Genomic DNA, 24,596 nt, shown 5'->3' on the forward strand with positions numbered 1-24,596 from the left:
GGTAAGAGAAGGAAGCAAGAAGCTGGAATAATTCTGAATTTTTATACAGCAAGCAAAAAGTCGGGTTTTTTTTAATAGTATATTCTGACAGGTTAACTCTTCAAGGTTTCATCATCAAAAAGCAGCATAAATAATTTCAGAAAGCACAAAGCCATCTTATTTTAAAGTCTCACGGACTATATTTTGCCCCTAAAGTCTTACTTTTCTCCAGGACTAGTGTGGCTAGACAACAGCAGCAGGCTCCAGCAAGCAACCATTGTCAGCTCCTGGAGAAGCACTGCTGGTCAGTTAGTATTGCTACACACCTCAGCCTGTTGCAGCAAGGCTTTGTTTTGCACTCTTCAACCCCAAGGTTGTCCTAAAAAGCTACCAAGGCACTTTGCTAGCTGTGGCACAAAGCAAAGGTTAAAGCTGCCAGACACTCAGGGCTCCCACATTTGCATGATACTCTCACAACAAGGCGCCCACCAACATGTCTCGTTATCCTGAACTGCTACAGAGAGCCACAACTGTTGCCAGTGAGGAAATCTGAAACTTCTTAAATCGGTGTAATTGGGACTGGCTCTCCACTCCCCCTTCCCCAGAACTGTTAGCTGCAGCAGGAGGAGAGCGTGCTGCAAGAAAGTACAAAACAGGTTTGGACAAGCATGAAACAAAGCTGCACATATCTCAAGATAGCAGCTAAGGCGGTTAAGCATTTTTCATTACAACCGTGAAACCCAGATCCACGCCCTGAGAGCCCAACCAGCTCAAGTCAGAGGGTTCTTATGGCCACATGCCAGCCTTCAGCGAGTTGGAGGAGCCAAACTGCTACTGACATGCCATGGTATCTTCAGGTTTTCCTGTTGTAACTCCTGGTTTTTTTTCAGCTGTTTTGTTTACTTTTTAGGGGGGGACACCACAAAATGAAGTTTTCCAGACCTCCTCTGCTCTGGTTTAAGATCAACAAAACCAGTTGAATGTTGCACAATCGTTCTCTCATCGTGAAATCATGGTGAAGAGAAAGGGAAGTAGTGGAGTAAACAGAAAAGAAAAAAAAAGAAAAAGAGAAAAAGAAAAGGAGAAAGAAAAAGACAGAAAAACAGACACATCCAATACATAAATAAATAACCCTACCGTATCTTGTTTTGAAAAGGTGCAGAAATATGGGGGGGGGGGGGGGGGGGGGGGGAGAGGGGGCAGACTTTAAATGTGTAAACTCACTGAAATCTCAGATTTTTGTGTATTTGTCTGGACTGCAAGCCCACATGCAACTTTAATTTGTACGAAAATACTGTAGTGGGCATGAATGGATACTTATACCAAGTCCAAAATCTTTACATTTATACTGGGAAAAAGAGAAGCTGCTTAGTTACAAGCAGCAGACCACAGTTGTCTTAATTTGCACTGAACAGAAGCACTAGTCAGACTGATTACATAGTCAGGCACTAATTACTTACGTTCTCTCAAATGCATGCTAGTAAATTTGATTATTACTCAAATAAAGTATACTTTGTTCAGTATGTCAGAGTGAGCTCTTTCTTTGACTGAAAGCTTTTTAGGGGAAAAAAGCTACCTCTTTGCTATAAAGTTTTACAGTGTCTGGCACAAAGAGCTCTTGGAGATACTGAAGTACCAATATGAAAACACTACTACATTTTAATATGTCTGGTTTGGGGGAAAACAATATTATGTTATTTTCCTTGGTTCTATTACAAGGAGCATGAACGAATATACCAGGCTCAGGAGCCATAAGAATTCACAGAATAGCTTAAAAAAAGCTTTTCTTCTGTCTGAGAGTTACTACAAGTTCCCATTTTTACACCTTTACAGATAATACTGCATGAATTACTGTTCATTTTCTGTTACCATGCGAGTAAGAATCTCTTTTCATTGCACTTGTGAAAAGCCTGTGGATGTTAAATACAAAACCTTAAAGTTTTTTTTAAAAAAGGACTGATAGAAGGTTTGAATATGCCCAGTCTTGGTCATACTCCTGTAGTATACTTCTTTTAAGGAAAAAGATAAATAAGTGGCACTGCTAGAACTTGTTGAGGAGACTGGAGCACCATCAGTCATTGCAGGGCATGAATTCACACGTATGGGCAGATGAAGTGGTCAAGAGATGTAATACTTTTAAAAGCCACATCATAAGTCTCACTGTATGGCACAGATATTGCCTTGATATGTGTGAGAACATGCATTATATACAGATAAGGAAAAGAACTTGCTCTTGGCTGTAAAAGTTCGACAGAGCTGTTCTGTAAGTTACTCCCATAAAATCAACATATAAACTAGTTGGTTTGCATTTGAACTATGAACATCCTGCCTGTATGTGTATGTTGGAGAAACCCAATTACAATTGATTCCCATGATACAAGCAACAAGCAATTCATAGCACCTTCCCCCCACCTCCCCCTCAAATATGGATAGTACTTCTTCAGTAGTCATGTCAGAATTATAAAGGAGACAGACAAGAAAGATGTCTTATATTCAGAGAATTACTTGGCAGCTTTACACATAACTTTAACATTTATAGTCCTGGAAAGAAAAGCCCAATCTTTCGCTGCAAATTAAAATACACCAGTATTTTTCTGCCTCTGTAAGGATACTGTTGCTTGCTTTTGAATTTACTTTGACAAACCTCAAGCACATGAAGCTGTAAAAGCTCTGGTCTATATTCTCTAAAATGAGGGTTAGATATAAGTTCAACAGGAAATATGGTGAGATTACGTTAACATGTTACTAAAAACCAAATGGAAGAAACAGATTAAAATCAGACTACCTTTTCTGATTGCTTGCATGGAAGGAAAGGTTGTGAGAGATACATGGACTGCCAATCTTGCGTATTAGTGATTAGTGTTGCACTCTACTTAACCTTCCCAGGCTACTCTCAACTATCCAAACAGGTCTATTTTACTGTGTTTTCTAATAAATATCATAGAATCATAGAATAGTAAGGGTTGGAAAGGACCTTAAGATCACCTAGTTCCAACCCCCCTGCCATGGGCAGGGACACCTCACACTAAACCATGTGGCCCAAGGCTCTGTCCAACCTGGCCTTGAACACCGCCAGGGATGGAGCATCCACAATCTCCCTGGGCAACCTATTCCAGTGCTTCACCACCCTCACTGTAAAGAACTTCTTCCTTATATCTAATCTAAACTTCCCCTGTTTAAGTTTGAACCCATTACCCCTTGTCATATCTTAAAACTCAGCTTCAGAGATCAATGGGGAAGACCCATTACAAGCTGATGGGTATATTTGCACAAACGTACTACAGTACATCAAACAAGCTATAATTTTGAAAAATTATCCTACAGAACAGACAGCATCAGATTGGAGGAAAAAGGATGCGGGAAGTAACCATTTTGTTTAGCTACCCAGGGCCTGACTTAATGTCACCTTACCCTGTATTTGCCCAGTATGATTCAAGCAATTTATCTCCCCTCTTCTGCCTCACCTGTGTATGCTTCAGAACTGAGACTTAGGCTTAGAATCAAAATCCAATTACTTAATTCCACAGTATTTACAGATAATACTGCATGAATTACTGTTCATTTTCTGTTACCATGCGAGTAAGAATCTCTTTTCATTGCACTTGTGAAAAGCCTGTGGATGTTAAATACAAAACCTTAAAGTTTTTTTTAAAAAAGGACTAATAGAAGGTTTGAATATGCCCGGTCTTGGTCATACTCCTGTAGTATACTTCCTGTAGTATACTTCTTATAAACTCTCTCCTGCTCTGACAACATGATGATTTCTGTTACGCATAGCTTCAGCCTGGCAGATTAAATCAGAAGTTTCTAGAAACAGGGGCATGTTTCAATCCTACAGCCTAAAATTATTAAGATAGAGACACCATTATGATTTTTTAATCTGAGCAGCTGTTTAACATAGAGAATACATACCTAAATTTATTTTCTATTTAGCAAAGTCTCAGCCCTGAAGTACCGCAAATCTCTCTCCTTCCCTCTAAAGTATCTTGCATTTACTACCCTCTGTTTGGATACTGCCTTTTGTTAGGCACAGTATTGACTTAAACTAGTAGTAGAAACTTTTCTGCAGGCACAGGCATTTCTTGTACAAGATTTATGGCTCACAACTCTCATCTGACTGATTTTTAAAAGCCTGAGTTTAGCAATGTTCTGTGTGGTACCCAGCCTCACTTGTCCTCATCCCAGAGCCATTAAGCCCAAGGCACCAATAATGTACCACACTATAGACTGTGCAAGGAAATCCGCTATCGGTGTAGAAAGTAAAGATCACAGGATGGACATACATGGACAATTACATAAAGCTGGTGCTACAGAGCTAATACCAAAGTTCGAGTGTGGCCATAGGAGTACAGCTCTGCTTAACATCAAGGCAATCACAAACACATCCTCAGCAGTAAAGAAAGACTTCCAGTAAGCTGCAAATGACCAAAGTGCACCGGCGGGCACAGCAGTGCAAAACTGGCTCCCTCTATACTAACACGTGCGGCACCAGCGGACTCTAAAAAAGACAGCGTCTCTTCTCAAAACTCAAGTGCTCTGGATTGAAGGACAGACTTGTGCTTTCAAGTAAGTGTTTAGGATCACCTCAGCTAGGACAAAAAGGTGAAGAAGGAAATAACCTTTGCATCCCATTAGTAGGGCTTCTATACATGAACATCTCCAACAAGTATTTTATTTGGGGTCACTTTATTGCCACAAACACTATGTAAGGTATGAAACTGAGGCGTAACAAGCCAATTCAACAGAGAGTCATACTTCCCGTTAACAAGAAAGCAATAGCAATCAGAGTTGCAGTACCAACTGTCGTCTCAACAGATCATAAAAATAAGTAAGATGACATGACAAATTAGTCATGCAGTATGGAGCTGACTCACCACCAGGTGATTCATAACTAAGTCAACTGCAAAATATGAAAAATGCTGTGATCCTACAAAAAAAAAAAAAGCTTTAACATTTGTACTGCAAGCTCTTTCATTGTCAAAACACACAGCTGCACCAGCACTAAACCCAGGTTTTTACAACATAACAGAATGTATATAAAGTGTTTAAACTGTAAAAGAGATTATTTTCCTGAAATAGTCCACTGAATATATTCCTTACTTTCAGCATAATAGAACTCTTACAAACTATTTAAATAAAAGATCCATTATGTAGCTGTCATTCTGTATTACCACAGCTTCACATACAAATTTTTATACTCGTATCTTCACACATTTTAATGTGAACACCCACACTAACAAACAAGATATAGGTGACCAGGCAAAGCATGCAAAGACTTCCAGGAGTCAGTTGTTCCACAGAAGTTCAGCACCGGTGAGGAATCACCCAACGCCTCATTTAGTTCAAGACAGGTAGGTACAGGAAAATCATACTTGTTTCTGGTATGGTTTGAAAATTGATCTATATTAAGTTATTCTCATGAGACCCCTGTATTGTAAAGAATATAAAAACTACTGTTATATTGGAAGTGCTCAATTCTGGGATTCACTCATCTGAAAAGCTCAGTTAACCCGACAAATTTGCTGATACCACCGTCATAAAACCTTGCGTGCCTAGCAGATGCAATGAAAATACATGTTCTTGGGCTTCTGTGCACAAATACCACTATATTATGGGGAGAAAAAAAAACAACCCACAGGAGCATACATTTAGAATGCCCACTTAGAATAACTGCACAGTCTTAAATGTGAGTTTCCAATCTACTAAATTAAAAGACAGTCCCCATGATTTTATTTTTGCCAGATTCCTCTGTAGCTGAAATTTTCAGAGAAGGAAATGGATTGAAAAAGAGAAGGAAGGCTTAAATTCGGTTGCTGGAAAGTTAAGCACAAATCTTAATATGAAATACTGAGCAATTCTAAGGTGCCAGGGAAAACGCTAGCATCCCTAAAAACAAGCTATGCAGGTTCCCATCATTATCTAAATTAGAGCACCTGATTTCAATTAGCATTATTTACAGGTTTTGATTTAAGTGATCTGCCCAAGACCAAAATCAGTACCCTTATCGGATGTTGCACAAAAATAAGAGAATTCCCACCCCACCATGAGCCCATGTCATTCAAAACACTGCTTCATGTTCCCAGGCAGGGAGACACAACACATGCAGCACAGGTACCAGAGAAGGAAACCTGTTGGTGAGGGGAATGTTTAACCTAGACTACCAGGATGCACTTTTGGACAGGACAAGTCAAAGAAAGCACATTCCAGGCACACAACTCGTCAATTGGATTAAGTCAGATAACAAAGTTGAAAAAGCACTCATTTTGATCCCCTCTGTCTGCTCCAGCTCAGAGCAAGGTAACTCAAGCACCCAGATATACTGGGTTGCTGACAGAGTGTAAGCAAGCACTGGTCTCCAAAACAATTCACTTGCCAACATGAGAAGCTTTTCCTGTTAAGACAGGTCTGCACTGGATCCTGCTGATGCAGCCCTGTGAATCATGAATACAAGAGTTTTCCTAGCAGAAGACCTTAACCTCAGCATGATTACGCTGATGGTGCTTTTTCAGTGAATTTTCTTCTGCTCACAGGGCTACTGGGGTTACTTGTTTTAAGGTTAGCAGGCAGTCCCCATAGCTGGGAAGTACTAGCACATCTGCCAAAATCTTTTTCCAGGCCCCTTGGGGCACAGTTCAATCCGATTAAAACATGCACAAAAGTAATGAAGCTCAAAACCTATTCCCTTGGTGCTGTGGGCTCCAGCAATCCAAAGGACTCTACTACAGCGCCAGCAACTGATATCAAATCCTTTCCAACAAAGTTGTTTCAGCTATTACTGAAATCACTTGACCCTCTTCCATGTTCACCTGAGATGCCTGGACCTAAATGGGATTTTTCTGCCCATCTGCAAAGGAACCAATAATGGCTCTGACCCCACGAAATTCAGCGCTTAACTGCAAGCATGTCCTTCTACTGATACAACTGCACCACTGCAGTCAAGCCAAGTTGCTACATCAGCTGAAGTTACAGCGGCAGATGCCCACACAGATATTTTTATTTTGACTTTGCACAAACCACTTCCTAGATAGTGAAAGATAAAAGTGCTGGGAAGAAAAGGAGGGATGAGGGGTGCGATATCAAAATAAAACACTAATATCAGACTTTGCATTACAGTAGCCAAAACATTCATAGCCACAAGCTGGCTTACAGGTATGCCTGTGGTGTTCAGCAGTTACTTCTGTAAAACATCCTTCTAAAAGAGGTACTTGCATTTAGCAGCAGCTGTCATTTCAGCAAAGAACTGAAGAAAAAGGTCTATCTCCCTCAGACGTGAAGACCCTCTGCACAAAGGACCAAGAACACAGACGCGTGTTTGCCTCTCTGATTTGGTGAGAAAGACAAGATCGTTTCCAAGCAATAGTGCCAAATGTGAATTAGCATGCAAAGCCTCATCAACTTGGTGATCTGAAAGATGTTTTGAACCATCAGAGAGACATCCCTATGCTGAAGCACAGCACCACAGGCAGACGCCTCAAATAGAATACTGACCACAGGGAACACAGGTTTCATAGTTCAAGGTATCGAGGCATGCACACAGCAACGTGACACATAGGAACGGTGAGGGACAGGCTCCCGAAACATAAGGGAGTTTTAAATGTTAGTAATACACTGCCATCTCCGGATAAAGATCACAGAAGATAACACTGCTGAGACAAGTCCAAGCAAGCACTCCCCACAACCACTGTTAGAGATCGTAGGGCAAAGCAGCATGTTCAGATCAGCAACCAGCAAGTGGGAAGAGGCAGTCAGGAGCAGATATTCTGACTACTCCAGCAGCCACACTCCACAAGCTGTGTTCACGTCAGACACACAGCTTTCACCCTGGCTAGATCCAACCCACAGGGATGGCAATGGCAGTCTCTCTGGCTAAACCCAACACATGCACGTGGAAATGCAGCACAGGTACTGCCCAGAGAACTGCTGCACACACGGCTGCTAAACTTATTGGGAGCTAAGAAATTCCTCTCGACTTGTTATGGGGTGTATTCATTAGTATTTTCTGTTACAGAAAATGCTTACGCTACCATGACTTTAGTCCTGTTTCTGACTATTTGCAGTAAGAAAAGCTGTAATCCTTCTTAAGCAGAAGGCAAAAGCAAAGAGCACAGTTTGGGGATGGTTTGGGTATTTTTTTCTTTTTGACCCACAGACCTATTTTCAAATACAAAGGAAGAAGTGAATAACAAGCCTTTTAATAACTAAATTTCTAGTCCCAGAAACCAAGTTTTCCATGAGCTCAGAGACCAAATCTCAGACACTAAATCTCAGACACTAAATCTCAGACACTTACCACCACCATGTAGGTCTTTGTACTTGTAACGGATTCAAGATCTTTCAGAAGAAAGTTCAAACTCCATTTGTACTCCAACAGTATGAGCTGGCTTTTCTTCCAAGCCTCTCCACAAACCTGTTGTTCAATAATGAACTTTCAAAACTACATCTAATAGTAAAATTCATTGCTCCCTGTATACTCACCTCATTATCGTGGCCTCTTGCTGCGTTTGCTCCTTCTAACGGATGGAGCAAGTATTAGCTTGATTTCCTACCACACATTAAGTTTTCAGCTGAGCTTGGCAATATACATTTCTAACAACTGATAAGATCTCTATTAATTTACTATTAAATGCATAAAGCTAGATTTTATTTTGCCTTGCATCTGACATAACGAGAACATACGTTACTTTCCTGACATGCTGTATGTAACCTTTGCAAGCAGACGTGACTGATAAGAGGAATTCAAATCAAGCCCAAAATTCAGGGATCATAAAAGAAGTGAAATTAAAATATCCATTTGCATCCATATGTAGAGGGGAAAAAAAAAAAAAAAAAATTTGGTTTTTCCTTCCCCCCTCCCCCCCCGAAAGAAGCACTCCACGAATACTACAATCAATGCATAAGAAAAGAAAAGCTTTAATACCTGAAGCTACCAATCGCACATTTTGATGAGAAAATTAAGTTAAAGCGCATGCCCATAAAATACAGCTTGCTGAGAAAAACAAAACAAAAAAATCAGTTAAAAGGTAATTTCATAAATAATTTCACTGCTAAATCTCACAGATTATATTCCTGAGACCTTGCACATTCAGACAGAGAGAGACAGGTGTGAATTCAGCAGAAGCAGCATAAAGGAAAACGTGGAAGGAAGCTGGAAGTGGTGCTAACAGATCATGGAAGTCACACTGTTAAAATCTCGAGCACAAAAACCTGGTAGTCTCTCTCTAAGGCTAAGGAACCCCTATCCAGCAAGCCTACGGGAGCAAGAGCCCGCCCCTCTGACAATACACGTGCCACATAGCATACAGCATCTTCCCTTAAAGGAAAATGCCAAGGAGGAACTTGCTCCTTACAAGTACTGCTGATGGCAGGACTGGCCGCAGGAGCTCCAGCCACCCTCACTGCTGCAGCTCACCCTACCCAACTGCAACACAGGGTTGCCAGCCCAAACCTGCCATGAGTTTTCCAACTGATCTGGCACTTTTAGTTTCTTACTTTTGCTGTTTGCCTTTATGCACTACTCGGTACAATGGTGTAACAAAAGGATAGGGGTCTGCACATATCACTACTCCGCAAAAAACATAAAGCAGCTGTAGGTGATGCGTACATCTGCTTGTGTTAAATGACATATTTTTTAGCACACAAATATTTTCAAAGAGTGGAAAAAAAAAGCAACACAATTATTTTCACAATCCCTCCCTACTGCAAAGACAAGTCTGAGCCTATCAGTACCAATCAACCTCATTTTAAATAAGTGTAACAGTCCCCACAAAATTTGTTTATTGAAATTAGCTGTGTGGCAGGGGATAAGTCTGGTTTATTTGCTGCAGTAATTTGCAAAGACAAAGCTGTATGCTGGAACTCTTAAACAAAGTGTTGGAGTCAGCAGGACCTGAGGTTCTAGTCAACCACCATCTGACCTTCAAGAAGTCCATCACCTCGTCATAAATCTGTCACCCCAGCTGCAAAGCTGGATGAAAGCAGGACTTCCCTGCAAACTGCATGCTGGGTCTAGTTTAGCCTTTTGTTAAATAAATAACGCCCCCTCAAAACAAAACCGAAGCGCTAAACAATGTGTTGGGGTTTTTCATACACAAAGCACTTTGTACTGTACAAAAATGGTGTACTTTACCAAGTGGGAGGGAAATAGATGCAAATATTTACACATGCGCTGCAAAGAGCTGTTACTCACTCTAGGGACGTGTATGCTGGTAGCTATATAATTCAAGAACTGCATCAGCATACTGCGGGTGCCTTTGCTAGACAGAAATAATGTGCTGGTCTCCAGAAAGCAGCACTGTGCTAAGAAGGGTAAAGAAAAAAACCTGACATTAAGGGGACAGTTCCTGCCAGACTGGAAATTGAATTAGCTTCAAACAAAACAGAGATTCAACAAAGCTACAAGTGCTCAGAGCTTAATTACAGGAGTACTAACTACTAGGTTAGTGTCCAGAATTGGTTTTTTCCCCCCTCCACTTTTCCATCATCTCACAAACTCTTCCAAACAGGCAAGAGTATTTTGGACCGGTAAGTAAGCCTGGAAGCACAGAAAGCAGCTATTTCTCCTTATGCAACTTACGCTCGATTACCACTTATGCCTCCCAGGAAGAAAAGTTCAAGCAATGATTGGGATGAGGAGGGTCACCTCAGCCAGTAGCTTGTCTGCTTCAGTTGTGTCCTGCTGCAAGTGCAGGACCTGCTGCTTCACATCCCTCCATACCTAAGCTCCTATGGAGGTTACAGGACACTGTCTTGAGACTGATACTTCTACTATGGTATTTAGATCGGTGACACAAGTCCAGAAAAATGGATTTAAAATCTGTGCTATGTATAGGAATGAAGTTGACTTGATGTCTTTTCACATGGCAAAGTCTGGCTCCGTTAATTCATGGGTACTAACAGCTCAAGATTGCAACTTAAAAGTGATAAAAAAATCTGGAACCAGGTTCTAAAAGCTTCCTTACAAGCTAATTTCATCTCCATTATAAAATAAAATCTGTCCATTCAGAAACTTCTCAAGAGAAGTGGCTACTGTTTTCCATCGCTATCACTTAAAGGTGAGCTTGTTTTACAAGCATCACTGTGATAATATGTTTGCCCCTAGTTTGCTAATCAGTCGTCCATTTCTAATCAGCCATTTCTTTCCATTTTCATATACAGAGGAAGCATTTCTTGTAACTGCAACCCTGAACCACATCTGATAAGCTGCTTAGTATTTACATAACGTCCACACTGAAACTGGCAAGCACGTCACATTGCACACAGGTTAAAAGACATACAAAAAACTGCATGACTCCAGAGCACCTTCAGCAACTCTGAATCTTTGTCTACTTGAAGCTGCCTAATCTGCTCTAAGGACATCAAGTACAGAAAACAGTTTGTCCGGCTTGTGGAGAGTCAGATTTAAGGATTTCACACTCAAACAGCACTGACTCAAGTAGCAATGTTCAAGGACTTTCCCAAGTGCAACTGTGAAGCTTATCGCTACCACAAGGTGAATACTGCCCTACCTAACCGTGTTTGATTTGGCCAAGCCCTGGGGTTTTGTTTTAATCTAGCATCAGCCTGACATTATAACTGAAAAATCAAGCCTTCCCTTAGAAATTTCTGTAGGCTACTGCTGTCCAGGATTTCTTCCACAGAAATAGACATGTATGTGATGCAAAGTAGACACATTTTAAGTCCAGCGATTTTGGGAAGCAGTGCAGATACACATCTGTGAGAGCACCCACACACACATTTCCTCACCGTATCATCTACATAAAGAATGCAAGTACACATGAGTTAATACTTTCCAGAAAAGCCACTATCAACCTATTAAAAGCATTAAGAAACTGCATCGCATTGCAATAGCTCTGCTCGTTTCTAAAAGCATTTGAACGAATGCATTTGATATATACATGTGGGCATGCTTGGGATTAACAGGTATCAGCAGCTCATTCAGAGTAACTGAATATGCACAGCAGCATCTGGTCTGATCTGTTAACACCCTCATACATCTGGAATACAAGGCAAGCATTTTAAAAACCCAGAGAAATAACCCAGAAGAAAACAGAGGGCGATGCTTAAGAATATGCAGACCCTTAGAAGCGTTCTGCTTCTTGGCCTCCCTTTTGCCTTCTGCCCAGGTTTTGGTGGATGCAGCCCCTGCCCACCTCAACGGTTCCGCTCATGTACAAACTCAGTGCAGCAGTCACATTGTCCTTAGAAGTACATGCTCAAATGCTGGACTTAACCAAGCCTTTGTCACGCTTCTGTTGCTTTCCTGGTCGTGCAGAAACACTGCTCTCTTTTCCCCCCACAGAGGACATGTGAAAAACATTAACATATCTCAAATGCCTAGCAGACCTTGAAGTATCCTTGTCAGAACTTTACACTTCCTGGGCAAATCTTGTGGTGACAGAAACCCTGTGTAATTGCATTTAAGTCAATAATGATGCACAGATAATGCCAATGAAGTCTGGCCATCAGATTTCAATGTATATTAAATGCCTGCAGTAAGCAGTATTAATCATGGAACGGATTTTATTATTTACTCTAATTAGAACTCCTTGCTGATGCTAGTGAAAAAAAAAAAAGCCACTTTCAAAAGAAATATAATCAGCAGTAAAAGACATATCATTATTTTCATTATAGGATTATGGCACTTCTAGCTATTAAGACCTCTCCCTTCCCAAATCTGTTTTCAATAACTTACAATTCTGCTACACGTGGAAAGCTTCAGATGAAGGATTCAGTGGCAGGTACATTCCTTACTAATAATGCATATATTTTCAAATTAGCTTATTCTATCACCATAAGCAACACAGTATTCTTGCTTCACTCAGGTGTACAATAATTCTAGTGATTCGATACGTGAACACTCTACCAGACTTCTTTGGATAAGGTAAGCTTAATTTAAAGAGGGAATGAATTATTTCCAAGAGGCAAGATTTTATCTTTACTGTAGAAGTCATCAGTTCAACAAAGTTACAAATCACTGGAGAAAAATCCCACAGCAAGTGTTCAGTAGAACCTCAGACATTCAGCCGCTGAACACGTTGGGAAAACCCATCTGCCCCTGGTGTGCTTGAGCTGCTGCTGAGTGAGACCTCCCCATGCTTCCCCCAGCAGCTCCAGGATGCCTAACCATGCGGAAGGAGGACCCAACAAACATCTTGACACTCATGCTACTCAAGAGCTGACAGCTTGATGAGGTTTTCTGCTCTGCTGGGGTTTGCAGGGAGGTGCCCCATGCCCAGGGCTGAGGCTGCCCCAGTGCCCCCTCAGCAGCCCTGCTCCTGACTGGGGGGGTGCGATGGGCCCTGGCTGCCCGATCCTGCCATCACCCACCCAGGGACCCCCTATGCTCCCTGCCCCAGGGAGCTACAAGCTCAGAGCCGACTGATGCTTTCTCTGGCACAGTTCCCTCTTCTCTATCGCATGTGCCGCAACGACCCAACTGCATAGGGGCAGTACACTGCTTTCCCACAGTGCAAAGAGGCCCTGCAGCATTTACTAGCTTTCCAGGGTTTGACTTCGCAACAGAGTGGTTTTTTGCTAAGTACATTTTATGGCTGTCCTTAGTTAAGTCAGCTTGGATAGATAAATCTCCTTAAATCACCTCTCAGCTCCATCATGTGTATGGTAAACAGGACCTGGCTTGTTTTACAAAATAAAGTGTGCTGGGTGAGGAAGAGGCACATGACCTATGCTAATGTTTCCTTCCTTTGGTTTATCAAACATAAAAGTACCACCATGAAAGAGCACTTAAAGTTCCTTTTGCAACTAATATTGAAAGAGTTTATTATCACATTGCAGAAATGCTTTAGGGGAAATCTTGTTCTGATAGTGTTCTCATGAGAAAGCCTGACGCTTTCAAACGAGTCGCTTTGAAATATTCAAGAATGCAAACATCATGGGACTCCTGGAGATACAGGGACACATTTTATCCCACCAGGAAGCTCCTGTGCTCCCTGCTAAAAGAACCTGAAGGTCTGAAAGTACTGCATCTTTTGAATGGAGAGTAATTTGGACATCAAGCCTTGGAAATAATCTGGAATTGAAACTCCAATCTGACTGCACAGATTTAGTTTGTTCAAAGTTAATTTGTGCAGTGAAGGGTACCTGGAGATGCAGAATATCCCCCTTTATTTCTGTATTTCTTGGGTACACAGAGGTAACAGACCTCAAGAACTGTTTGAGTGAGCCTAGGGGAAAGATCAAGGGACCCTTCTATGTACAGAACCAACAGCACAGAGTCAAAGGCATCACAGCCTTCCCCAGAGGACCTGCCAGCAGACACTGCCTACTTCCCTATACACTGATGCCCCCACCTCACGATACCTGCTAGCTGGTACGTGGGCTGAGGCCACCACCAGCACACTGAATGCAGCACCCTGCACACCTGCCAGGTGGCTGCAGCTTTTAAACTACTCACTTGACTTCAAATAGTCATGTGAAAGGATTTTTCCCCAAGCCCAGCCCTGATGGGGCAGCGGGGCAGGAGCAGGACATCACAGAGAAAGGGGGTACCCCCTTCTCAAAACTCTCAGTACTTCTGAAGATGGTTGCTTGGACACGCACTAGCATTTTCTCACAAGCCCTCATTGCGTAAAATCCCATCCAGAATTACCCAGTCAGTTTTCACTTTTAAATTTAAAATATAAAGAATAAAGAACAATAAATAGTCTATTATGATAAAAAAAGAGGGCACTTTCTATTACTTGCGTTTAGCTCAAGTCTTGATGGGAATAACTTCATGCACAAGTCGATGGGAGTCAAGCAAAAATCTCAGTGTCTCTCCTACCATTTCTGTATCTATCAAACCTCACCAGAGCAAAGCTGAGCAGTGCCCTGTTGCAGAGCAAAGTATCCCAGAATGTTAATTGCACTTAACTTAAACCACGTGTCCCTAAAAACACCAACAACACTGAACAATGAGACCAGCCCCACATCCAAGGGATTTTAGGAACAAGGGAACAAATGAAGTGACAAGCTTCCTCCTTGTGAAGCTACAGATTCATTGTTGTCGTTTTTTGGCACGATGCAGTCTGAATTCCTTCCCATGTTTTGTGAACAGCTGAACTGTGTTCCCTTACAAAAGAAATTAATATGGCAGCCTGCATACATCTGCTTCAACCTTAAAACAAAAGCAGTTTTGCTATATTTAGTACAAGCATAATAAAAGCACCAAAAAAGCACAGATGGTTTGGATTTCCCTTGCAGAAAGCAAGGGAGAAAACTGACATGTCAACTGTTTACGTAGCCACAATCCACCGCGTGGCCGCAGCGAACCAAGGGGACACACAGTAAGCACCCCTTTGTCAACATCTCGGATACGGATTGCTTTCAGTCAGGTCTTATAAAAAGCATAAAGCAACCCTCTGCTCACAGATTAATGCTTTTGTTCATGCAGATTTAATTTATAATGTTAGTAAAACACTTTACAATGACCACACTAATGCCAAACAAATTAATTTCAGTAAAGCTAAAGCAAACACTACCATTATGTTTAGGCAACAGAGAACAAAACCCTTGAAAACTCAACATTAAAGGAGTTATTTATGGTCATTGCTCAGCCATCCTGCCCCCATCATTCATGCATTAAAAATCTTCAGGCTGCTCACTTGCAAACTCCCTGACTTCTGACAAAAAGTGGCTACGCATTGGTAGCCAGAAAGTTCCTTTTGCAGGAATAATAAAATCAAATTGGTCTGGCAATCGGAGGTGGTTTTGTGGGATTTTGGGGTTTTGGCTTTTTTTATTCGGTTTGGGGTTTCTTTAGAACTCAACCTTTCTTCTAAGATACCTCAATTGCAGGATTAAAACTTTCCCCTTTCTGGAATTAATCAAACTGATAGTGGCAGAAAGGGAAGTAACAGGAAAAAGGTAAGGACGGCACATGTGCAACATATTCAAGAAGTACTTCTTAACCTGCTCTGTATTTTTTATGTAATATATACACAGTAGTTTGCAGGAAAACACACACAAAAAGAGGCTTTTCCCTATTAGTAACAAATATTCAAAGAACATCACTCATGTATGCAGCTCTGGTGCCCTCAACATAAGAAGGACATGGAGCTGCTGGAGCAAATCCAGAGGAGGCCACGAGGATGATCAGGGGGCTGGAGCACCTCCCATATGAAGACAGGCTGAGGAAGTTGGGGCTGTTCAGCCTGGAGAAGAGAAGGCTGCGTTGTGACCTCATAGCAGCCTTCCAGTATCTGAAGGGGGCCTATAAGGATGCTGGAGAGGGACTCTTCATTAGGGACTGTAGCAATAGGACAAGGAGTAATGGGTTCAAACTTAAACAGGGAAGTTCAGGTTAGATATAAGGAAGTTCTTTACAGTGAGGGTGGTGAGGCACTGGTACAGGTTGCCCAAAGAAGTGATAGATGCTCCATCCCTGGCAGTGTTCAAGGCCAGGTTGGAGAGAGCCTTGGGCAACATGGTCTAGCGTGAGGTGTCCCTCCCCATGGCAGGGGGGTTGGAACTACAGGATCTTAAGGTCCTTTCCAACCCTAACCATTCTATGATTCTATTTTAAGATATCACTCTTGATATAAAGAGTGATAATAAAATATAAAGCTGAATTAGCTCCTGAATGAGACAAGAAAAAAGTTTTCTGCTACAGATATTGCATTATGAAATGCCTTTTTAATATTTCTATGCTATACCAATAAATATTTTGGAAAATTTAAGAGATCCAAACTAAAGATTTTTTCAATTAGCAAGTACTTAAAAAGTAAAAAACCAGCACTACCTTGTTCGATGTATGAGTGCTTCCACTTGAGCCAGTACTCAAACAGTGTAGTTGTAAGTAACATCCGGGGGCCTGAAGCAGCATTTCCATTAAGGAAAAATGTGAGGCCCTAAGGTCACATTAAATCCTTACTAGGCATGGGGAGGCTTTTGTGCATTGCAGCTACGCTCCATTAAATGCTTCAACAGGAAGGATGGGACGACGCAGCTCAGTGGGCTTGGGGGACACGTGTGGGCTTGCAGGACACGTATGGCTCTGTAGCGTCACTTGGTTCATTGAAACCTCCTTCTGAAGAGCGTAAGACAGAGAAAGCACAAGTGATGGGGCACAGCCCTCCCTCCTTGCAGTTCCTCCCAGGCAATGCCCCCAGACTGGGGTACCACATGCCGTCTGCCCAAGCCTGGGACGAGGCAGGGAGACCAGTCTCCCCACAGATGCTCCCGGCAGACACTCCTGGCGCCCAGCTCACATCTGTCATGAGCTCTGTTTACAGGCGCGTCAACAGATGCTTGCAGCGAGAGTCGCTGAACTTTGACATCCGGCAGAAAGATGTAAACACTTCTCCGCAGAAGATAAATCCCGAGTACTAAAAGGCGCCCCAGCTGACTTCTGGCCCTCCGCGACCCTACCACAACCCTCAAGCCCAAAATTCCCACACAGAGCCTTTAAAAACAACAGACCCAAAATACAAAAAACCCCAAGATGCCAACAAGCAAATAGCCACAGCATCAAGCTTTTTTAAGTATACTAGAAATAATCAGGAGAATTATTATAAGTAAGCCAAATATAACTAACTGCACAATAAAGCGAACTTTACACTGTTTAGACAGATGGAATCCGATTTCCTGGTGTAAAGCTGCTGAATTTGGCATTGACCCTGAACCCCAAAGACAGGGGATCTGCTGCCTGAAACACACATATGGCCAGAGTCGGTAGTCACTATTCTTCGTAAGAACCATTAAATTAAAAAGCATGAAAGTCTTCATAAATAAAGTTTGCAGAAAGAGATGGATTCATTTAACGCTAAGAGCAGCCAAGACCAAAGTCCACTGAATATAATTGTGTATTTTCTTAAGAGGCTGTATATACAACGGAACACACAAAGGGCTTCTTTAAAATGCTCCCTCGTAAGGGTGTATTTCAAGGGAATGGATATTGAAGTCAGAGAAATGTCCACAAAAACACTGTTCGTAAAGATTGTTGAGTCTTCACATGAAAAAGCTAGAAGCAAGTATGATGCTTTTCTACGATAACTAAGAAAATCCTTGTCCAGAAGGATTTACTTCTCTGATGCCTGATCCTAATGAACCGATGAAGCCAAACACAGCATTTACTGATAAACAGTCCTGCTGACTTCAGTAACTTAAGCCAAGTAACTTCAGTGGTGTTATTCATGCCCTGTGAATATGAACGGAAGACTCTTGTTTAAAAGGGCTCCTCACAGTAGCGAAGGCTAGCACAAGAGAGTCCCAAGCAAGGGTGAGAAAGGACACAAGGCAAAGAAAAGAGTCCTTATGAGAACTGCTTAACCATTGCCTGCAGGTTTGAGATTTTTATTTCTTTTAAACCAAAAATGAGGAAAACACGCACTCTTCTGGTATAACCACTTGGCAACTTCAACATAATCCTACTGCTAACTCAAAAAACCCAAACAAAAGGAACCCCACGAACCAAGCAAAGAAAGAAAAAAAAACCACCCTCAAACCTCAAACAAAGCCCAGGTCTGACTTTTCTGAATGAGGTCACGATGAGAAGGTCCCAGCCTTCAAACTAGAGGAGGAAGGGGGTAGGGAAGAGAAAAGGTGAAAACCTCCATGGAAAACATACTTGAGCTGTGTTTAACAAGGACCATCTGTAGCCTTCCAATCCCCAAAATGGAGAAATGCCCCAGTAGAGCCACAGTAAGTTAAACACACAGGAAAAAATACTTTTGTTACTGACCAAACCATTTACAGGTGCCTCTGATTTGAAGCTACAAATACTGAGCAGCACTGTTTGCTGATATAACACCATGCCGTGAAGGACTTCTTTGTAGAGAAAGTTCACAGAAAGCTGCTTTAATTGAGGAAGTCTTTACTGGCAAAATGTGACATCTGTTTTTTAAAGAGCCTACATTTTTGGGATATTACCACTCAGCTGCTTCTATTTATATCATCTTTGATTTAAAAGTTCCTCTCAGTCAACTAAGCAGGTATGCAACTAAGTATCCTGAAATTTCAGTGTTGGACCTGGGACAGTTTGCAGGAATTGATTCAACTTTTACTTCTCCCCGGATGAATTTCTTCAGGGCAGATGCACACACACCTTATGTCTTACATTATAAAAGTTTCCCTTGCAAGGGAATGGGCATTATTAAAATGTGTGCTCTTAGTGCTGATCTGAAATTCCTCAGTGCTCCAAGGCTTAAACACAGTGCTACTTACACCAACCACCAAGACTACATTAAAAAAAAAAAGGGTGAGGGAAACACACCGACTACACATTTATTAGCATTATTTTTATATATATTTAGACATATAAATGGAAGAAAAAGAGAGTCCTAATTAGGAGACAAAAAAGATGATCTTGAAATTAATCCCATGCAACTCAAGACAGCTCTTCTGAAGATTTCACACACCCTCAAGCTTTTTCTGTTTGCTACCTATGCTTTCACTGGGGTCTGTTTCAAGTGTGTCTGTACAAGTCAAGAGCAGAACGCAGTCCTCTTTCACGCAAGGGGAAAGCCAGTATTTTACTTGAAATAAAGTAAAGGTCACATTTTCAGAGAAGAAAAGGAGAGAAACTGGAAAGAGGTTTTTTTCTCAACGAAACCACTGATAATCTACCCAACATACACATCTAAGTCATTTCAAACAAAGCATACAGTAACAGCAGGGCTTTTAGCATTTTATTTAAACATTCACTTGAGTACTATATATACACAACTTCATTAAAAATGTATAGAATATGACAATGAGGAAATGTCTGCTTTACTGCAAATAAAACTTTTAAGGAAGAAATAATTTTAACCCTAAAAATAGAGGTAGCAAAAATACCCTGAAACATGAAAAAAGATATAGTAACTGTAATGTAGTCTTTTATATATATATATATGTATATGTCTATACACACAAGGAAAAATTAGGACTTTTTTTTTTTTCTTTTTTTTAAGTCTGATTACTCATAGACTGCACTGACATACTTTAAATATGTATTCACAGACATGGTGTTTCCAAAACATCAGGCACAGAGTCCTTCACCAGCTCTGTCCACTGTAATGGAACAAAAACCAAACCAATCAACCCACTAACCAGCAAATGAGTACAGCGTCTTTTCTTCTGTAAAGCATCTGGGAGGTGCTTATAAAGAGAAAAACATTTACAAAATGAACTGTCTGCTCACTGCAACTTCTCGAGCCATTGCAGACCTTTCATTTTCAAGGCCAGCCTGCAGAAGGCTTTTTATGAGGCACTCCAGAGCCAGCTGCAGCCCAGCGTCATGAACGTGTGCTGAAAGGGATGTCATACCTTTCATCTCCCACTCCTTTATCGTGGGCTGGGGTGGTGAAACACAGCCATGATGTACTCATTCCCTCCCTGTATGTAATGAGCCTTTCATCTGCCCTCTACAGTGCGACACTTCCTTCCTCCTCCCATCCTCCTTTCCTCCCCGCAAAGAGTTAAGAGCACTTCTCCTATAAAGACAGGCTGAGAGAAGAGAAGGCTCAGGGGAGACATTACAGCAGCTTCCAGTACCTAAATGGGGCCTACAAGAAATCTGGAGAGGGACATTTTACAAGGGCAGGTAAGGGGGGATGGCTTTAAGGTGAGACAGGAGATTTAGATCAGATATTAGGAAGAAATTCTTTACTGTGAGGGTGGTGAGGCACTGGAACAGGTTGCCCATGGAAGCTGTGGATGCCCCATCCCTGGAAGTGTTGAAAGCCCTCAGTGGATGGGGCTTTAAGCAATCTGGTCTAGTAGAAGGTGTCCCTGCTTATGGCAGCGGAGGTTGGACTGGATGACTTTAAAAGGTCCTCCCCAACCAAAACCGTTGTGTAAGTCTGTGAAGACTGTTTCATAGCTATTTGCTCAGGGAAACCAAACCTACAACCTGAAATTTCCTTTTCAGTATACCATTCCACACAGCCTATGAAATCTATATATTCCACATATAGATATTCCACACAGCCTACGAAATCAGCTCGTTTTACAGCCATTTCACACAGAGGGTGACAATAGCAGAAGGCGGTACTACAGACATCTTTAATAGTAATTAACTAATAGACTGCTTAATTGAAGCATTCAGGCAACACAAGAATACTTGAGAATGAATTATATTGTCATGTGATTACCAAGAAAGGATTCAATACCTGATACTTCTTAAAATATTAAAAGGTTATGGCAGATTCTTGCAAGTGTCAGCATTGGGTAGTATTCCGTACAACCAATACTCCTTTAGCATACAACTGCATGCCACCGCAGCCTTCTGCAGCCAATTTATCTTACTCAGAACAGAAAGAAGAAATTAAGATGTGTTGTGCTATGCCGTTTCCATTATTCTACAAACTCACATTTGCAAAGGCTTGAAGTCCAAACTCTAAAGTAAAACCTGAGCATAATTCCAGCAAACACACCTTCCTAGCCCACCACCCTGTCAAGCACGTCTTGAGGAGTCATGCAAAATGCTCAATGGAAAGATGAAAAAGTGCAAAGTCTAGTACAAGCTACTGAATCAAAGATGAATAACAATGTGATAAGGTCCAAACACTTTCATCAGTTTGTCATCAGACTTGAACATGAGCTGCAGCTGTCAAAAGGGTCTGGGAATCAATACACTGGCCACACTTCAAAAATCATCGCCCCATATTTCTGCAACCTGACCCCTTGCTTCCCCCTCCCTTGATCTTCAAAGCGATATACAGCATTGCAGGGATTTCCAAACCATCAGGGGAAATCATCAGGCATTATTTCAGTTTCATTTCACCTGCTTACAACCTTCTGCAGCACGCAGGTGACCAAATAGCAAGGGCAGGATGGGCTAAAAGGTTATCAGGAAAAGCAATGGGAGAAAAAAAAAGATATTAATTGGGCAATGTCAGCTGGCACAATCCTTTTGCACACAAAGTGCACTCCTGAAACCATATGCCTTGAAAAGGATTAAGTTATTAAATGCAGTGAATTGCTAGTGTGCCTTTGGCTGAGCAGTAGCCAGCTCAGACCTGCCAAGGAGGGGAATGCCACGTCACAGGTCTGAAGGCTGCTCCCTATGATCTTCCCGTTTCGCACCACTTGCTTTGAACACAAGAGGCCAAACCAAAGAAGTTTGTCGGTTTCCCCGCCACCACCGCCACCCATGATGTTTGTAGCACGAAGGTGTTCTAAGGAAATGTAATCAGTCACACGATAATGTGGTAACAACTTGAGGCTTTTTCCATATCACCTGAAGTTTCAGCTTGCATTGTGCAGACCAAGGAAAGGCAGCAACATCACATGTAACACACACATACAAGACCATTAGCAAGCAGCTTTTCCACTGGTGGATGTCAACACTAGTTCTGCCATCCTTTCCTAGGGCACCAAAGCAAGCTGTCTGTTTTACAACAGCATCTGCGGTATCTGAAAGACATGCTTTTCCACCATGCTTACCCAGAAAGATGTTAAGTGAAGGCAGCAAGAACACACAGCATATTTTCCAGCCTACCATGCTTTTGCTCTATCATCTCCCTCACTACCTTCATCTCATGTAAATGAATAACAAAAGGAAGTAAAACTGAAGGACAAACATCCTCTGAAAGTCAAAGGGAGTGTCCTCCAGAGGCCAGTAACTGTCTCAGCATTAACCAACTGAACTAAAACTGAAATTTCTTCAGGGAGGCTGCAGGAAGCTAGATCTGGATAAGCCATAGCCTAATGGAGAGTGGAATGTATAAATAAATTAGTGTGTGAGAAAGCAGAGCACTTCCAAACTATCAGGAAGTTCTACCTTCTTCTGGGGGTTAAAGAGGAAAAATAATTAAAGGAAAAAAAAAAAAAAAGAAAAAGAAGAGGGGAGGAGAGACAAGCTCCAGCTCCACATCAGCTTCTTTCACCAGCTGGCAGCCAGGCAAATAGCTACACACTGCCTGAGACGGCCAAGATAACCCAAGGAGATGCTGGGACCAATCCCCATCCCTGGCAGGAGTCAGGAGTACTTGACAGCTAGGAAGTGGGTATAATCATTCCTTCACAATCCTTTTGTGACAGGAGCTGGTGGAGCTGCCCCAGTTTCGCTCTGGGATGTGTGCCTTGCTGCCTCCCATTGAATCAGTGGCACTCCAATACTGTGATGCCGCAGTGCCATGTGCCAGCCACCCTTTATGTTATTGTAAGGGCATAAAACCACAGAGAGGCCACCTATCTATTGTAACCACAGACCTACGTGGAACAAGGCTCACACCTGGCAGCACTGCTTCAGCTTTGTCTGGCATGATCATAGCAACTGACTGGACAGGCAATGGAAAGAGCTATTAGAACCGAACTGCACATTCAGGTTGTACAAGAGGAATATTTTATTCACAGACCTTAGGCTTTTAGTTTCCCCTATGCCATCCCCACAAGGAGAACAGTTTCTTTTCCACAGAATGGCAAAAAGAGGTAAACATAGAGGAGTGTTGCCCATACCTGACCATAGTCTGTCCTGAATACGACGACTCCTTCCGCACAGGAATGAACAGTACTGGGATAATGCTGATTATTTTCTCGCAGCCAGACTCGAGACCCCTACAATAAAGAGAATACAGTTACAGATGCCATAGCAGTAATGGTTTTAATGAAAAGAATTTCAATTAATACTTTTCTCTGGAAATACTTATCAAGTAAAAGGAGAGAAAGCAAGAGCAAAATCCAAATAAGCAAATGAAATAAATAAAACAATCTCTTAGCAAGTATTTGTTGGTTTCTGCTGGAACAGTAAACATAGGAGAACTACACTGAAGTGCCTTTTTTTTGTTGTTGTTGTTGAAGTTCCTAAATGCCAGCAACAGCAGCTGGAGCCAATTCTGTGAGTCATGTGCCTCATGTCAGCACACGTAAAGTTACAAAGCACTGTTTGAATTTACACACAGTTTAAAAGATCCTCCTCAAAGCCGGCTGGCTCCCTACCTGTTTATTTTCAACCTCTGCTAGGCACTCACAGCACGTCCCCCCAATCATCTTTCACCTTTTTTCTAAACCACTTTGCCCTTTATACCGTCCTCCTCTCCTGGCTGCCCAGCAACACAGAGGATTTAAAAAAAACCAACAAACTGCTAGCAAGCAAGGTTACAAAGAAATGATATTTGCTTTTTAGAGGGGAGGAGGCAATGGAGACACTATCGGTGAGACACCTAAGCCAGTCTAGTAAGACAGGGTAGGCACAGACTATTTTAATTTTCACCTAGCTGGTAGATCCAGCATCAAGAAAACAGAATTAACCAGCACTAAGTACAAGAGAGGAGGATGTGGGAGGAGGAACCACAGCTGATGCTGCAGCTGCAGCAAAAGCCATCCACGAACAAAACCCACTCGAGTTGCTCCAATGCAGAAGGCTTCAGCTGGCATGAAAACATTGAGCAAGACAGCGGCACCCCATGGCCTGACCTCCAACCCAAGCTATGCTCCCATTCTCTGCAAATGGACAGCAGGCTCCATATCAGAAAGACAACAGTTTAGTATTATTTAGAGAATGGAAATATTTATCCACACACCACCACCACCACCCCCGAACAGTCAAATTCCCTCCTGAAGAATAAGTAGAAAAGGGATGGGATATAACCTCGTAATCATGAAGTTTTGACTTGGGTGTATGATCATTGAAAAAACCAATTCAAATAATTAGTTTTGCATGCTACCATCCGAAGGTTGTCCTTGCCTAAGTTTCT

The 24,596-nt window shown here is 41.9% G+C and overlaps 1 protein-coding gene across 2 annotated transcripts in view; it reads right to left on the reverse strand.

The window, feature by feature from the left end:
• MYO10 (myosin X) overlaps positions 1 to 24,596 on the reverse strand; it is a 161,081-nt gene that overhangs the window by 106,180 nt on the left and 30,305 nt on the right. Inside the window, exon 2 of one of the 2 annotated variants that reach the window (XM_030471577.1) lies at positions 23,359 to 23,457. The exons of the other annotated variant lie outside the window; for it this stretch is intronic. Within the exon in view, the coding sequence (XP_030327437.1) occupies positions 23,359 to 23,457 (99 nt within the window). The remainder of the gene's footprint in view (positions 1 to 23,358; positions 23,458 to 24,596) is intronic. 2 annotated transcript variants of the gene reach the window in all.

This window comes from Strigops habroptila, chromosome 1 (assembly GCF_004027225.2).
Source record: "Strigops habroptila isolate Jane chromosome 1, bStrHab1.2.pri, whole genome shotgun sequence".
Taxonomy (NCBI): domain Eukaryota; kingdom Metazoa; phylum Chordata; class Aves; order Psittaciformes; family Psittacidae; genus Strigops; species Strigops habroptila.